Genomic DNA, 15,811 nt, shown 5'->3' with positions numbered 1-15,811 from the left:
CAGCCTCAGCGTCTGAAGTCAACATTTTATTCACTGTGCCACCACAGGTCAGGCTTTAATCATTTTTCTATATAAGTAAATATATATTTTTAACACAGCTTAGATGTCTTCTATATCCTGTTTTGATTTTCACTTAACATCAGATTGTTGGTATATTCCCATGTTACTGAATATTCTTAGAAATTTTTATTGTTTTATAGTACTCATCCAGTGAATGAACCGGTATTTGTTCAGTTCAGTGTTGTGAGACATACAGTTTGTTTTCAACTGTTACTCTTATAATGCTGTGGAGAACATCCCTGAACATAAATCTTCATATACATATCAGGCTTTCCTTAAAAAAATTGTTAGAAATGGAATAAATTTGTTAACATAATTAGGGCTTTTGATACGTGTTTTAAATATTTCTCTAGAAGGTTGTATAGCAGCAGAACCGGAAAATTTATTTTCCCATACTCTAACAACACTAAGAACTATCTTGAAATATTTTTTGTCTATATCAATGTGATTACTAATGAGTTTAAGCATTTTTCATATACTTCTGAGTGGGCATATGACTTCTGAAAATTATGTGTATGGTACTTAATGTTTCCATCACAGATCCAGACGAGCAAAGATATTACTGGAGCTAAATAGACGGAAGGAAGAAGAGGACCGCAGACTACAACTGCAACTCCAAAGACAGAGAGCGATGAGACTTTCCCGAGAATTACGACTGAGTATGCTCGAAATAGTTCATCCAGGTGGGTGGCAGTATCAGTTTAATAAATGTAAGAATGTGTAGGATATCTTTTAGTAAACTAAATTTTCTAGCTACCTAGTGATTTTTTTAAAAAATTTGGACCTTCTCTTTCTCTTTTTTTAGAGAAACCTTATTAAATCTCTTGTCAAATACCTACCTCTTGTTAGTTGACAATGAGCTAGCTCTACCAATTTTTCTATTCTTATCTTTCAGATAAAGTAGTGAAATAGGTAAACACATTCTTAAAGATAGTTGTCAGTGACATAGAGAATCCCTTGAACTGAAGGAGTTAGAATATCACCATTCTGCCATCAGAACTGTACTCATACTCCAGTGTAACCCTTGTGACCCCCTTCTTGTCATTGACACACTAAGCTGGAATTCATATTGAAGTGTAGTCTGAGAGGCCCTGGCTGGTTAGTTTAGTCAGAGTGTCTTCCCAAAACACCAAGGTCGTGGGTTCAGTCCCCATTCAGGTCATATATAAGAAGTGACCAATGAAGGCACAACTCACTGGAACAACAAATGAATTTATTCTCTCTCTCCCCCTCCCTATCTATGTCTCTAAAATCAATCAATTAAAAAAAAAAGTGTAGTGGGAGAGATCTGACTGGTTTCAAGGTTCTGTTTTGTTCTCCCTCTTCTCTTCCTACTGACTGCCAGTGTCCTTTACTAGTTTCTTATTTATCTTCCTTTCCATAAATGTAAATGTTTCTCAGTGTTTGGCTTCACCCCATTATTCTCGTGTTGTTCTTCCTAAGTTATCCCATCCATAACTGTAGCTTCGACTACCGAGTGCTGAGCACTCTGAAATCTTTTCTCCATCCTCTACCTCTCTTCTAAGCTCTAACCCAACAGAACTTTCTACAAGATGAGAGATGTTCTGTATATGCAGTGTCTAACATTTAGCCACTGACCAGAGGTGGCTGTTAATTATTTGAATTGTGAGTAGTGCACTTGAGGACCTGAATCTTTAACTTTACTTTATTTAAACTTAAGTAGCTATCCATGGCTAGTGTTGACTGTTGACTATATTGGACAGCATAGCTCTGTAGCCAGCTGCCTGTTTGATAACTTTACTTAGTTATCCACATATATCCCTGAGTCTAGTCCTTATCTCTCCCCTCTAATTCTTCTCTCTATATTCCCAGTCTCAGGTAATGGCACCAATAGTCTACTCAGTTTCTCATCTGTGAGACATCCTACCTAGCATTCATTTCTTCCCTTATTGCCACCCTCAGTTGGTCTGTAAATACTATCAAATTTTTTGTACTGTCATCTCTCAGATATATCCCTTTTTATTATTACCTTTGACGGCCTTACTCCATCAGTACATACTGCGAACCCTAGGCTATATGTGGACCAGCTCCCAGAAAGTAAAATGAGAAATTTAAAAGTACACAATAGATAACATTTACGTGTGTTTTTCCCTTCTCTCTCATGGTACTAAATGACTTTCACAAGTCATTTACAAGTATTTACTTGTGATTCTTTTTTCTAAGTGCTCTTGCTATTGAGTTTTTAGCCCCTTATTCTTTTCTGTGACAAAACATGAGTCTTTTCTCTAAAGAATCTGTACAATCTGAAATCTGAAAAACCTTTGGAGCTCTGTTTCTGAAAATTAGAACTATTGGAAAACAATAGAAATGGGGAAAGAATTGAACAAAGAACTGTAAGGTTTTTGTTACTATCATTGTTTTGATTCCAGAATTTGAGAAAGCATAAAGGTGAGTAGGTTGTAACAGTGTCTGTTCTCCTTTTAGGTCAGGTGGAAAAACATAACCGGGAACTAGAAGAGAAATCAGCATTGATTATCCAGAAACATTGGAGAGGGTACAGGGAAAGGAAAAATTTTCACCAACAGAAGCCATCTCTCATGGAGTATAAAGCAGCTGTCATACTTCAGAGAGCTGTGAGTCTGATGTAGGAAAAAGAGTACTTGGTTTAGGAGGCAAAAAAATGGGTTCAAACCTGACTTTGCTATTTACCCGATGTGTAATCTTGGTCAGGTCACTTAGTGACTGAGTAACCTAAGTGACTTAGTAATCTGAGCCTTAGTTTCTCTTCTATAAAGTAGAAACCTTCTTTGCACTTGCCAAACTAATTTAGACATCCAGTCCTTAGTACTTGCATAGACCCTTGTATACATTTACCATACTGCAGTGTTTATTCTTTTATTTTCTTAGTTGGACTGTGAGCATCTCCAGGATGAGGAACTAAATCATATTTATTGTTGTCAGCTCTCAGCACATGTTTGATGCATGAATGGATGTCTACCCTACCATTTTCATTCAGTTGTTATTTGGATCAGATGACCTAATTTATTGGGAAAGTGTTTTGTAAATTGCAAAATTCTATGTAAATGCAGTATGTCACATTTGATATTTTTAATGTGTAGATAATGATTAGGTATGACTAGATCACTATAATTTATGAGTTATAGAAAGGTGTTCTTAAATGATTATTTTCCTGGGGATTATCTAGAGCATGGTTATATATAAATTTTTGCCTTGGGAAAGCACAACACAAGTTTATTTCATTTCATGGCAAGTTTTCCTAATATCTTGTTCTTTACTTATACATGGTTAACTTTCATACTACATATATTATGAAATCATTTACTATTTCAGGTCTTATTGTTTGGTCACTTTTGGTTTTTCATAGTGGTACATTTTGAACAGTCTCTTTGCTGAATTATCTGATTAACCTTTTACAAAGATTATTTTAAATCATTCATAAAAAAGAATAGAGTAAGTTCTGGGAAAATAGGAAGAGATGCCTGTCATCTTCTTCCTCAGTCTCTTAATCTCAGGCTATACCTGCATCAAACAGTCCTGCACCAACCACTGAATCACACCCACATTTAATATTTACTCTCTGCTAAATAAGACCATCTAAGGATTAACCCATAGCTGTCACATGTTAGAGACATCTCCTTTAGAGGAATCCTTGAGTCCTTTCTAATATTTTTACCTCATGGCAACCTCCTTTTTAAACTGTTCCCTGTCAGAAAATCAACTGAGTCTTTATTATGTTGACTCACTACTTTGCCTGATTTAGATAAGCCCAACACTTTGTAAAAGGGTCCTCTCTCCTAAAGTGAGATACCTGAGTTTGTCTACCATTCCTTTAAACAGAAGAGCAGGGGTTGTTATAGGACAGGGGTCCCCAAACTACGGCCCGCGGGCCGCATGCGGCCCCCTGAGGCCATTTATCCGGCCCCCCGCCACACTTCCAGAAGGTGCACCTCTTTCATTGGTGGTCAGTGAGAGGAGCACATTGACCATCTCATTAGCCAAAAGCAGGCCCATAGTTCCCATTGAAATACTGGTCAGTTTGTTGATTTAAATTTACTTGTTCTTCATTTTAAATATTGTATTTGTTCCGGTTTTGTTTTTTTTACTTTAAAATAAGATATGTGCAGTGTGCCTAGGGATTTGTTCATAGTTTTTTTTATAGTCCGGCCCTCCAACAGTCTGAGGGACAGTGTACTGGCCCCCTGTGTAAAAAGTTTGGGGACCCCTGTTATAGGAGAATACCTGAGGGCCGTAAAGGCAAAGTTCTTTTGGCTTTCACACTTTCCTTTGGCATAAGTGGGAAAAAAAGTGTGTCAAGTCTGCCTTCTATATATACCCAAAAAAGAATATGGATCTCCGTTGAAGTAAGATCAAAATGGGAAGGTCACAGTCATTTTTATAGTCTTTGGAGTTCACTACCAAAAATAACAGTGAGGCCAAAGCAAAGCTAGTCAAATAAAGAAGGAAAGAAGAGGATTACTTTCAAAGAGGAAAAAGAGAAAGAAAAATAACAGTCCAGACAGGGAAGAAAAAGGAAAGTAGTAGAGAAAATCAGGATGGGGCAATACTTAGTAAAGGACACATTTGCCACATTTTTAAACCATCAATTTCTAAGACATACACTAATTGGACTTGTATTGTTCAATACAGTAGCCACTAACCACATGTAGCTAGTGAGTATTTACATATAGCTAGTCCAAAATGAAATGTGTTATAAGTGTAAAATACCCACCATATTTTGAAGACTCACTATGGAAAAAAGAAAGTATAAAATATCTCAATCATTTTTTATATTTTCATGTAAAAATGCTGATATTTTACTTATATTGAGTAATAATGTTTATATAACTATGTAAAATATTACTTTCACACATCTTTTTTCAATATACTATATAATTTAAAATTACATATGTGACTTGCATTATACAGGGTGAGATAAAAGTAGGTTTACAGTTGTCTTTGTGACTTGCATTATACAGGGTGAGATAAAAGTAGGTTTACAGTTGTCTATATGGAAAACTAATACAATAATTAATATATAATATAAAAATAAATTCTGTTTTATGTATCCACAACTGTAAACCTACTTTCGCCCCACCCTTTATTTCTATTGCCTCTGCAATTGACCTTGGTAAGAAAGGGAAATAATCATTGGTCAGTTTCATAGAAAAAAGTAGGATTATCATTTCATTGGACTGGGTCCTCAGAAGGAACTGGTTATTTTAGTGTCCTTCACAGACAAAGGCTAGAACTGTTGTTTGTGTACTTCCTTTTTATCCATTACCTTGTGCAAAAGCAGAGACATTGTTTTTTAGGTAGCTAAAAATCAAGAAAACCCTATGTAAACTTGCTAATTTCAAATTAAACATTCTTACTTACATAGATAAGTTGGAGTTCTCTGTAGCAGTATAATGTAATTCAATTTGAAGTTAGCTACCTTTTCCCTTTTAATGCTCCAGGATTTTCTTTTCTTGCCTTCTTGTTGCTTAAGCTTAGAAGGAAGGTAATGGTTGCTGGTATTTGGTTTCTAGAGCCAGAATTATGGCTAATTGTTGCTACTTGATTATAGCAGAAAAGTTCTATAGTGCCTTTGCACATACCCATCACAGCCCATCACAAAAGCACTTAGTGAAACAAACCATTGGCAGTGGAGAAAATAAATAAAAATTAGAAGATAAATACAATTTCAGAAAGTTCTGAAATGACAAGGAATGAGGAAAGGAGACAGCAAAAAAGTAAAGGTGGACATTTCTGATCTAAACGCAGTGATTCCTCTGTTTTGGAACATTTCTCTAAAATTCCCAACATAGCATCATAAGCCTAAGATGGTACTAAAAGTAGGAGATAGAGGAAGTAAGGAAGAAAAATCAAGGAAAGGGAAGAATAGCAGGAGAGGATCTTACAACAGGGCAAGGCAAGTACAATTGAAGACTTGAGTACTGTACTAGAAAACACAGTGGTATTAGGGAAATTTTATATACCAAATGTGAAAGCCTCCAGCCATTTTTTTTGTCTCAGCTCTCAGTGCTGTAAAGCAGGCTTATATCCTGCACATTGTAGATTGAATGTGTTTTCTTTGGGAAATCTGAACAGCCCAAAGGAAGAATCATAAGTATACTCACAATAAGGTACCCCAATGATACCACCCAGTTCAGTAATCACATTTTGATTTTGTTTTTTAGTGAGAGAGAGAGAGAGGGACAGACAAGAAGGGAGAGAGATGAGAAGCATCAATTCTTTGTTGCAGCACCTTAGTTCTTCATTGATTACCTTCTCATATGTGCCTTGACCAGGAGGCTCCAGCCAAGCTAGTGACCCCTTGCTCAAGCCAGCAGCCCCATGCTCAAGCTGAATGAGCCCATACTCAAACTGACGACTTCAGAGTTTCAAACCTGAGTCCTCTGTGTCTCAGGCCAACTCTATCCACTGCACCACTGCCTGGTCAGGCCAAAATATTTTCTTTTTAAACTTAGTACAACCATATCAAATGTAAAAAAATTTCTTAACCCATAAGCCATTTAAAAATAGGCAACAAGCTCGACTTAGCTATGGACCATAATTTGCCAGCCTTTGCCCTAAACTAGTGATTTTGAACCGGTATGCCATGGCACACTGGTATGCCACAAGAATTTTTAAAATGTGCATACCTGGCCCTGGCCGGTTGGCTCAACGGTGGAGCGTCTGCCTGGCGTGCAGGAGTCCCGGGTTCGATTCCCGGCCAGGGCACACAGGAGAGGTGCCCATCTGCTTCTCCACCCCTCCCCCTCTCCTTCCTTTCTGTCTCTCTCTTCCCCTCCTGCAGCCGAGGCTCCATTGGAGCAAAGATGGCCCGGGCACTGGGGATGGCTCTGTGGCCTCTGCCTCAGGCGCTGGAGTGGCTCTGGATGCAATGGAGTGACACCCCAGAGGGGCAGAGCATTGCCCCCTGGTGGGCATGCCGGGTGGATCCTGGTCGGGCGCATGCGGGAGTCTGTCTGACTGCCTCCCCATTTCCAGCTTCGGAGAAATGAAAAAAAAAAAAAAAGTGTATACCTGACTATTTAGTCAGGGGCACTGACCTCTTTATCCTTAAATTGTCAAGTAAAAAAATAACAGCTAGTACAACAATAGCCATCCTGTATGTGTGAATCAAAAGTATATCTATTTTTGGACCTGGCCTGGTTGTTCAGTGGATAGAGCGTACCCCCAGCACGCGCAGGTCTCAGGTTCAGTCCCTGGTCAGGGCACATATGAGAAGCAACCAATGAGTGCACAACAAATGGAATAGCTAAGTAGAACGAGTTGATGCTTCCCTCTCCCCTCTCTCCCTTTCCCTCTTCCTCTCTTTCCCTTTCTCTCTCAAATCAAAGGGAAAAAAATTTTTAAAAAGGGTTTTTTGTCAGATCAGCAAAAAATATAGTCTACTTTTTAGAGTGCTGCAAAATTTTAGTAATTTATGTGTGCTATGAAATAAAAAAGGTTGATAATTGCTGCCTTAACCAGTATGAACTTCAGTGAAAATAAAAACTACAAAGGGAGAAAAGTGAAAATAAGTTGGGCAGAATAATTTCAAATTTGTCTCCAAATCTTTCCTTATATTAACAAGATTTTCTATTAGAAGTCCATTCTAAAGGACATGGGAAGAACATTCATTTATAATTTAAAACTTTTACTTTTAGATTGTCTTTTTTATCTTTACAATCCTGTAGGATAAGTAGAATTAGGTCAGTTTTCTGTCCTATAGAAATAAGTGACTTGCCCCAAATTGTACACTTTATAAGGGACTAGAATTGAGACTAGAACCTATTTTTTTCTATTTGTTGCTTACTATACAAATAATTCATGAATATATCCTTGTAAAATATTAAAACACTACAGAAGAATGTAATTAAAAAGTCATTTCACCATGTCACAGCCCCACTCCCTCCTCATATGCACTTAGTTAACAGCTATTATACTGCTGTTGCTACCATACACGTTGCTGTAGGAAGAAAATAATTCTATGAGGGAAAGAAAAATCTCAAATTTTTTTTTCTTTTTATAGACTCTTAAATTCCTGGCAAAGTGCCATAAGAAAAAGAAATTATTTGCTCCTTGGCAAGGACTCAGAGAACTTACTGATGCACGTAGAGTTGAACTGAAGCAACAAGTGGATGACTACGTCAGAAGACATCCAGTATGTAGCCTTGAAAGCGGTTATGTTATTTTAGTACATGATATTCACAACAAAACAGTGTCTCATGTATATGTATATATATATTGGTGGTCTAAGGTAATGCAGTTGCTTTACCACAGAGTTAATGAACATGGGCCATAGAGGTGTACAGGTATAGTCAGTAGTAGTATAGCAAAAAACTTTGCTTCAAGTCAGTTATTTTCCATAATGTCTCAGTAAGACTGTTTCCACATCCTCACCAAGGTTCGTTATTTTCACATCATAATAGATGAAGTGGTATTATAATTTGGACTTACATTTTTCCCTAATAATTAGTGATTTTGAGCATCTTATTTTATTTGATTTTGTGTTTTTTTGTATTTTTCCGAAGTTAGAAGCAGGGCGTCAGTCAGACTCCCGCATGCACCCACTGGGATCCACCTGGCATGCCCACTAGGAAGCGATGCTCTGCCCATCTGGGACGTTGCTCCGTTGCAGCCAGATTCACTTTAGCACCTGAGGTGGAGGCCATGGAGCCTTCCTCAGTGCCCGGGCCAACTTTGCTCCAGTGGAGCCTTGGCTGCCGGAGGGGAAGAGAGAGATAGAGAGGAAGGAGAGGGGGAGGGGTGGAGAAGCAGATGGGCGCCTCTCCTGTGTGCCCTGACCAGGAATCAAACCTGGGACCTCCACACACCAGGCTGATGCTCTACCCCTGAGCCAACTGGTCAGGGCTTGAGGATCTTTTCATGTGTTTATTGGCCAATTTTATATTTTAATTGAAGAAATGTTTATTCAGGTGTTTTAGAGGTTTTTTTAATCAGGTAGTTTTTTTGTTGGTTTTTAGAAGTTCTCTAAATATACTGCTCACAAAAATTAGAGGATATTTCAAAAATGACTATGAAGCAATAAAATATCCCCTATTTTTTTTTTTTTTTTTTTGGTATCTTCCTGCAGTTGGAAATGGGGAGGCAGTCAGACAGACTCCCTCATGCGCCTGACTGGGATCCACCCGGGATGCCCACCAGGGGGCGATGCTCTGCCCATCTGGGGCGTTGCTCTGTTGCAACCAGAGCCATTCTAGTGCCTGAGGCAGAGGCCACAGAGCCATCCTCAGTGCCGGGGCCAACTTTGCTCCAGTGGAGCATTGGCTGCGGGAGGGGAAGAGAGAGACAGAGAGGAAGGAGGGGGGGAGGGGGGGAGAAGCAGATGGGTGCTTCTCCTGTGTGCCCTGGCCGGGAATCGAACCCGGGACTCCCGCATGCCTGGCCCATGCTCTACCACTGAGCCAACCGGCCAGGGCCACATCCCCTAATTTTTTTTTTTTTTTTTTTTTTTTTCTGAAGCTGGAAACGGGGAGAGACAGTCAGACAGACTCCTGCATGCGCCCAACCGGGATCCACCCGGCACGCCCACCAGGGGCGATGCTCTGCCCCTCCGGGGTGTCGCTCTGTTGCGACCAGAGCCACTCTAGCGCCTGGGGCAGAGGCCAAGGAGCCATCCCCAGCGCCTGGGCCATCTTTGATCCAGTGGAGCCTCAGCTGCGGAAGGGGAAGAGAGAGACCGAGAGGAAGGAGAGGGGGAGGGGTGGAGAAGCAGATGGGCGCTTCTCCTGTGTGCCCTGGCTGGGAATCGAACCCGGGACCTCCGCACACCAGGCCGACGCTCTACCACTGAGCCAACCAGCCAGGGCCTACATCCCCTAATTTTTTGAGCAGTATATTTTGGATATTAATCTCTTATTAGATATGATTTGCAAATATTATCTCTCATTCTTTGTGCTTTCTTTCTATTCTATTGATAGTATCTTTTGGTGCACAAAATTTTTTAATTTTGGTACAGTCTAGTTTGTCTACTTTTACTTTTGTAGCCTGTGTCTTCAGTATCATAACCAAGAAATCAGTCCAAAATCTAATGTTGTGATGTTTTCTTCCACCTTTTCTAAGAGTTTTATATAGTTTTAGCTCTTATGTTTAGGTTGTTAGTGTCATTTTTTGAATGCACTAAGTGTGATTCTGTTGCATACTCCTGTTTGAAAAGGAAGTGCTTCTCTAGCTGTACTCTAGTGTATCTGTTTAAAATTCCATGGCCAAACAGTAAGGTGTTAGCTGGAACAGAGCTGCATCCAAGATCCAGGAATTGGAATTTTTATGGTGTTGGAAGTTTTGTCGGATTGATTGATTGATTGATTGATTTCTAGTCAGGCCTTTATTTAAAAATCTGATCTGCCAACTTACTGTTTTCCACCAACACAGGGAGCAGAAACATTCACAGCCTTCACAATCTTTCACTTAGGTCAGGGGTCAGGAACCTATGGCTTGCGAGCCAGATGTGACTCTTTTGATGGACGCCTCTGGCTTGCAGACAAATCTTTAATAAAAAAATAATGTTAAAAATATAAAACATTCTCATGTATTACAATCCATTCATTTCCTACCGCTCATGTTCATGGTTGCAGGTGGCTGGAGCCAATCACAGCTGTCCTCCGGGACACCAAATTTTTATTGGATAATGCATAACGTACACGGGTTGTTTTATGGCTCTCACGGAATTACATTTTAAAATATGTGGTGTTCATGGCTCTCTCAGCCAAAAAGGTTCCCGACCCCTGACTTAGGTGCTGCCTTTGTGGGAGCCTTAGCAGTAGCCATTGCAGTCTTTTTAGACATTTGCCTAGCCTTTTTTGCTTCCTTGGCAGCCCTGATAGCTTGTTCTCATTGAGCTTTCCTAACTTCAGGTTTCTGATTCCTCTTGGCTATTATGTCAGCAAGAGATGCACTAGTGTTTGGCCCTGGCCGGTTGGCTCAGCGGTAGAGCGTCGGCCTGGCGTGTGGGGGACCCGGGTTCGATTCCCGGCCAGGGCACATAGGAGAAGCGCCCATTTGCTTCTCCGCCCCCACCCCTTCCTTCCTCTCTGTCTCTCTCTTCCCCTCCCGCAGCCAAGGCTCCATTGGAGCAAAGATGGCCCGGGCGCTGGGGATGGCTCCTTGGCCTCTGCTCCTTGGCCTCTGCCCCAGGCACTAGAGTGGCTCTGGTCGCAACAGAGCGACGCCCCGGAGGGGCAGAGCATCGCCCCCTGGTGGGCGTGCCGGGTGGATCCCGGTCGGGCGCATGCGGGAGTCTGTCTGTCTCTCCCCGTTTCCAGCTTCAGAAAAATACCAAAAAAAAAAAAAAAGAGATGCACTAGTGATAGCATTCTGGAATTTGATTGCTTGGCAGATTCTTTTCTTTTGAATTTCTGCCATCTGTCCCTTTTTGTGCTTTCTTCTGTAGAGGACAGTCCAGTTTTTCTGTCAGGTGTTCCTCTTGGAAAGGAATGCTAACTCACATTTTGCTTTTAGAAATTTGAAAATCTTCCCTTTGGTCCTGGTGTAGCACCTCCCATGTCCGGGGTAGATCTTGTAGCCACTGAAACTGCACAGCTCGACCTTCATGGTTACAGCTGCCGGGAAGAAGGAATGATGGTGAAGAGAAGGAAAGATCATTTTATCAGCTTTAAAGTTAACATTATTTTATTCTTCTCCAAACTAATTAAGTTTTCCTTAAAGTAGCTTACTAGCCAAAAGAACATGGTTCTTTGGCTGATTTTTGTCCCTTGTTCTATGAAATCAAAAACAGTTATAACATATGACTTAGATAAGTTTGGGAGTAGGGATAAGTAAGATAGTCTTATCAGGTGGGATCCAGAACAAAAGGGTTGGCCTTGTTACTTTCCCAGGCCAGTGTCTTTATCAAACCATTTATAATCTTTACTATGATTTCTCAATCCTGTCTATTCTCCCAGAATATCACACTGTCTGAGGAAGTGGGAGCATACCAAAAGAAACTTCCCCACCTGTAGTTGCATCTAAAGCTGCTTTTAAGAGTCTTTTTAAATGCTTGCACAAGAGTAGAAGGTAGATATCAGTCATAACACTCAGTTAATAAGATGAGAGACAGCTAAGTATTCTGTAACCTCTACTAAGTGGTTGGGTGAAGCATACTTTGGTATATATGTCCTTTCTGTGACAATGTTTTCTTCCCTCTGTTCCCAGAGCTCTCAGATGCCAGCTGTGACCAGCAGGGAGCTCCATTCCCAAGCACAAGAACGGCTACAACACTACTTCATGGGCAGAGCCCTAGAAGATAGAGCCCAGCAGCACAGAGAGGCTCTGCAGGCTCAGATCAGCACCAACATTGATCAGTTAATGAGTATGTGCTCCATCATTTTTGTTTCCTAAAAGTAACCTATACAAGATTTTGTGACATCCAAAATCAGAAGGAAAACACCACTGAATGGTCTTTTAGTCCATCTCCTGTCCTCAGAAATCTCTACTAGATCATACCAAAACAATGTTGCAAATGATGCAGATCTTATAACCTCCTTACTGACTACCTCCAGCCTTGCTATCATTCATGTGTACCAACTCAGTTACTACCTTTAAAGATGCTAAGACCTACTAGCCAGATTCTATTATGTGTTGCGAACCAGCTACAAGGAGTCTATTCTGGGGTCTCGAGCGGGAAAAAGTATGAAATTGAATTAAAGATAGAGACTTAAAGATATATACATACTGGATGGGTTTGGGAGGATGCCATGGCTTGCCAACAGTAACTACTGCTCCAGATCCACAGCATGACTTCCCCAGAAAGACAACCATCTTTATTCATGGGAAAATGTGGTCCATTAGCAATTCAATTAAGTTTCCAAGGCAACTCAAAGACAACCATCACCATACCATTCAATCTAACTTTACACCAATAAGAAACTAGCTTCCAGTCTCTTCCGGAGAACATGGGTGGGCAGAAAGCACAGCTCTTTGTTCACTTAAATAGGCAGGTGAGGTGAGGGGTTGGACCCAACACCTCTGTCCCCAAGATATCCAAATTGCAAAATACCCTGTTGGCTTATTCGGTCTCCAACAATTATGTAGTCTCAAAGCTGTTGATCATGTTTTAGAAGTAGATGATGACTGTGTTTACAGTGCCATTTTATAATTTTTATTTTTTTATTTTTTTACAGGGACAGAGAGTCAGAGAGAGGGATAGATAGGGACAGACAGGAACGGAGAGAGATGAGAAGCATCAATCATCAGTTTTTCATTACAACACCTTAGTTGTTCATTGATTGCTTTCTCATATGTACCTTGACCACGAGCCTTCAGCAGACCGAGTAACCCCTTGCTTGAGCCAGCAACCTTGGGTCCAAGCTGGCGAGCTTTTTAGCTCAAGCCAGGTGAGCCCGCGCTCAAGCTGGTGACCTCGGGGTCTCAAACCAGGGTCTTCCGCATCCCAGTTCGACGCTCTATCCACTGTGCCACCGCCTGGTCAGGACCATTTTATAATTTTTAATAAAGGGCTTTCACAAAAATTCATCTGGCTTGGCCTGTGGTAGTGCAGTGAATAGAGCATCTACCTGGAATACCAAAGTCCTTAGTTTAAAACTCTGGGTTTTCCCAGGCAAGGCATATAGGATAGGCAACCAATGAATAGCTAGAATAAAGCAACCCTGAGTTAATACTTGTCATTCCCCCTACCCTCTGTAAAATTAATAAATTCATCTGATCCTCATTGGTACATTTAATGAGATATCCCATCCATGAAGCCACAGTGTTTCAGTCAGTTTCTGAAACACTTGAAGTATATGTGTATGAGAGAGGGCCAAGGTTTCTATTTCATGCATTACTTGTAAATTTTGTATTTTTGAAGGGATAGGTGGCTATATTTGAACCTCATCTGTAGGATGGAATTCTATTATTTTAAATATTCCTGCTTTTTATTTAATTTTAATTAAAGAGAAAATGTTTTTATAAAGTGAGAGGAGAGGAGGCAGAGACAGACTCCTGCATGTGCCCCGACCAGGATCCACCAGCAAGCCCACTAGGGGTTGATGCTCTGCCCATCTGGGTCATTGCTCCGTTGCTCAGCAACCGGGCTCTTCTTAGTGCCTGAGGCGGAGGCTGTGGAGCCATCCTCAGCGCCTGGGGCCAACTTGCTACAATTGAGCCATGGCTGCAGGAGGGGATGAAATAGAGAAGTGAGAGGGGAGGGGTGGGGAAGCAGATGGGCGCCTCTACTATGTGCCCTGACCAGGAATCGAACCCAGGACATCCACATGCCGGGCATGCTTTTAAAATAAATCTACATCTTTTCTTATTCTATTAAATATATAAGCCCTGGCTGGTTTTCTCAGTGGATAGAGTGTTGGCCTGACATGTTGATGTCCCAGGTTCAATCCTTGGTCAGAGCACTCAAGAAGCAACTATCTGCTTCTCTTCCCTTTCCACCACACCTTCTCTCTCTCTCTCCTCTTGCAGACAGTGGCTCGATTGGTTCAAGCATCGGCCCAGGTGTTGAGGATAGCTCAAATGATTTGAACATCAGCTCCAGATGGGGGTTGCTAGGTAGATCCTGGTTGGAGTGCATGTGGGAGTCTGTCTCGCTATCTCCCTTCCTCTCACTAAAAAGAAAAAGAAAAACATATAATGAGGGGGTGGATGCAATTGCTGCCAGCCACAGCTACAACTTGTGAATAGTCACATGCCATATAAATCCAGCAATGATAACAGATTCAGAGTTGGAAACTTGTCCCTGTCTCTGTTGCAGAATTCTAACTCTATAGTTTTCAAGTTCCTACTTGTTTGTATTGAACTCTTCTCTCACCTGTTTATTTTCTGTTTACTACAGAGGCACCAAGTCTAAAGGAAGCAGAAGAAAAAGAACCTGAGCTCTTCCTAAGTAGATCCAGACCTGTGGCAGCCAAGGCCAAGCAGGCCCATCTCACCACTCTGAAGCATATACAAGCACCCTGGTGGAAAACGTTGGGGGAAGAAGCAGGAGATGAGATTGATTACCCAAAGGATGAGCTTAGTGTAGAATTAGGAACTTTATTCATTAGTGGACCCAAACCCCCTTAAGTAGGTACCCTGAGAAATTGTACAAATTCTGTATTTTAGGAGATTATATTGGTTCTGCCTTCTGGCATGCTAGTAAACTAGACCCATCCTAACTCAGTTTTTCAGAGGTTCCCCTCCAAACAGCACTTACAGGAAGTAAGCAGAGTTCACTTCTACCTCTATCTTATTTCTGTCTCATTTTTTCCCCCCACACCTCCATACCTGGCCACACAAAAATTGGAGTGGATTTAATTGTGGAACTCAACTCAGCATGTCATTCTGCTTATATAAAAATGTGGTATTTCTTGTTTGTTTCTGCTGTTTTCCAACTAATGGTGTTTCTGAAATAAATTTTTTCAACGATTGTTCTGAAAAAGTTGTCAGAATTACTTCACCTTTTCATATTTATTATTAGAATTCCTATTTTTATAGGAAGTATACTCTTGGCCTTTATTAAGATATGGAAAAGAAGTGGTCAACTGAAGAACAATTGTTTTCTACACAGTAGTGTTTGAACTCAATTTCTATCTAATTATCTCTAGAAGGTACTACATTTAAAAAATCAGGATTCGATGCAAGAAAAATTTCTCAAGGTAAAATTGCGTTCTTTCTATGAGAACTGTATAACCCACTATTACCCTTTTTTTTCTTGTCTCCTAAGAATCTCAAAGCTAAATAGAATGCTTAATTTTTGTTACGATCCTAGGTGCCTAGATGATTATTTGGTTCCAACCTATTAATCTCTGGTGTCCCTATTTATCTTTAC

General features: G+C 40.6%; 1 protein-coding gene across 5 annotated transcripts in view; it reads left to right on the top strand.

Annotated features, from left to right (window-relative positions):
- IQCB1 (IQ motif containing B1) overlaps positions 1 to 15,410 on the top strand; it is a 70,019-nt gene extending 54,609 nt beyond the window's left edge. For 4 of the 5 annotated variants that reach the window (XM_066346945.1, XM_066346947.1, XM_066346946.1 and 1 more), the window contains 5 exons: positions 601 to 743; positions 2,506 to 2,654; positions 8,063 to 8,194; positions 12,205 to 12,361; positions 14,837 to 15,410. In XM_066346945.1, coding sequence (XP_066203042.1) covers positions 601 to 743; positions 2,506 to 2,654; positions 8,063 to 8,194; positions 12,205 to 12,361; positions 14,837 to 15,066 — 811 coding nt within the window. In that variant the 3' untranslated portion in view covers positions 15,067 to 15,410. The remainder of the gene's footprint in view (positions 1 to 600; positions 744 to 2,505; positions 2,655 to 8,062; positions 8,195 to 12,204; positions 12,362 to 14,836) is intronic. The other variant, XM_066346949.1, reaches the window with a different exon arrangement.
- The last annotated feature ends 401 nt before the right edge of the window (positions 15,411 to 15,811 follow it).

This window comes from Saccopteryx leptura, chromosome 8, assembly GCF_036850995.1.
Source record: "Saccopteryx leptura isolate mSacLep1 chromosome 8, mSacLep1_pri_phased_curated, whole genome shotgun sequence".
Taxonomy (NCBI): Eukaryota; Metazoa; Chordata; class Mammalia; order Chiroptera; family Emballonuridae; genus Saccopteryx; species Saccopteryx leptura.
This window is presented reverse-complemented; position numbering and strand designations above follow the sequence as displayed.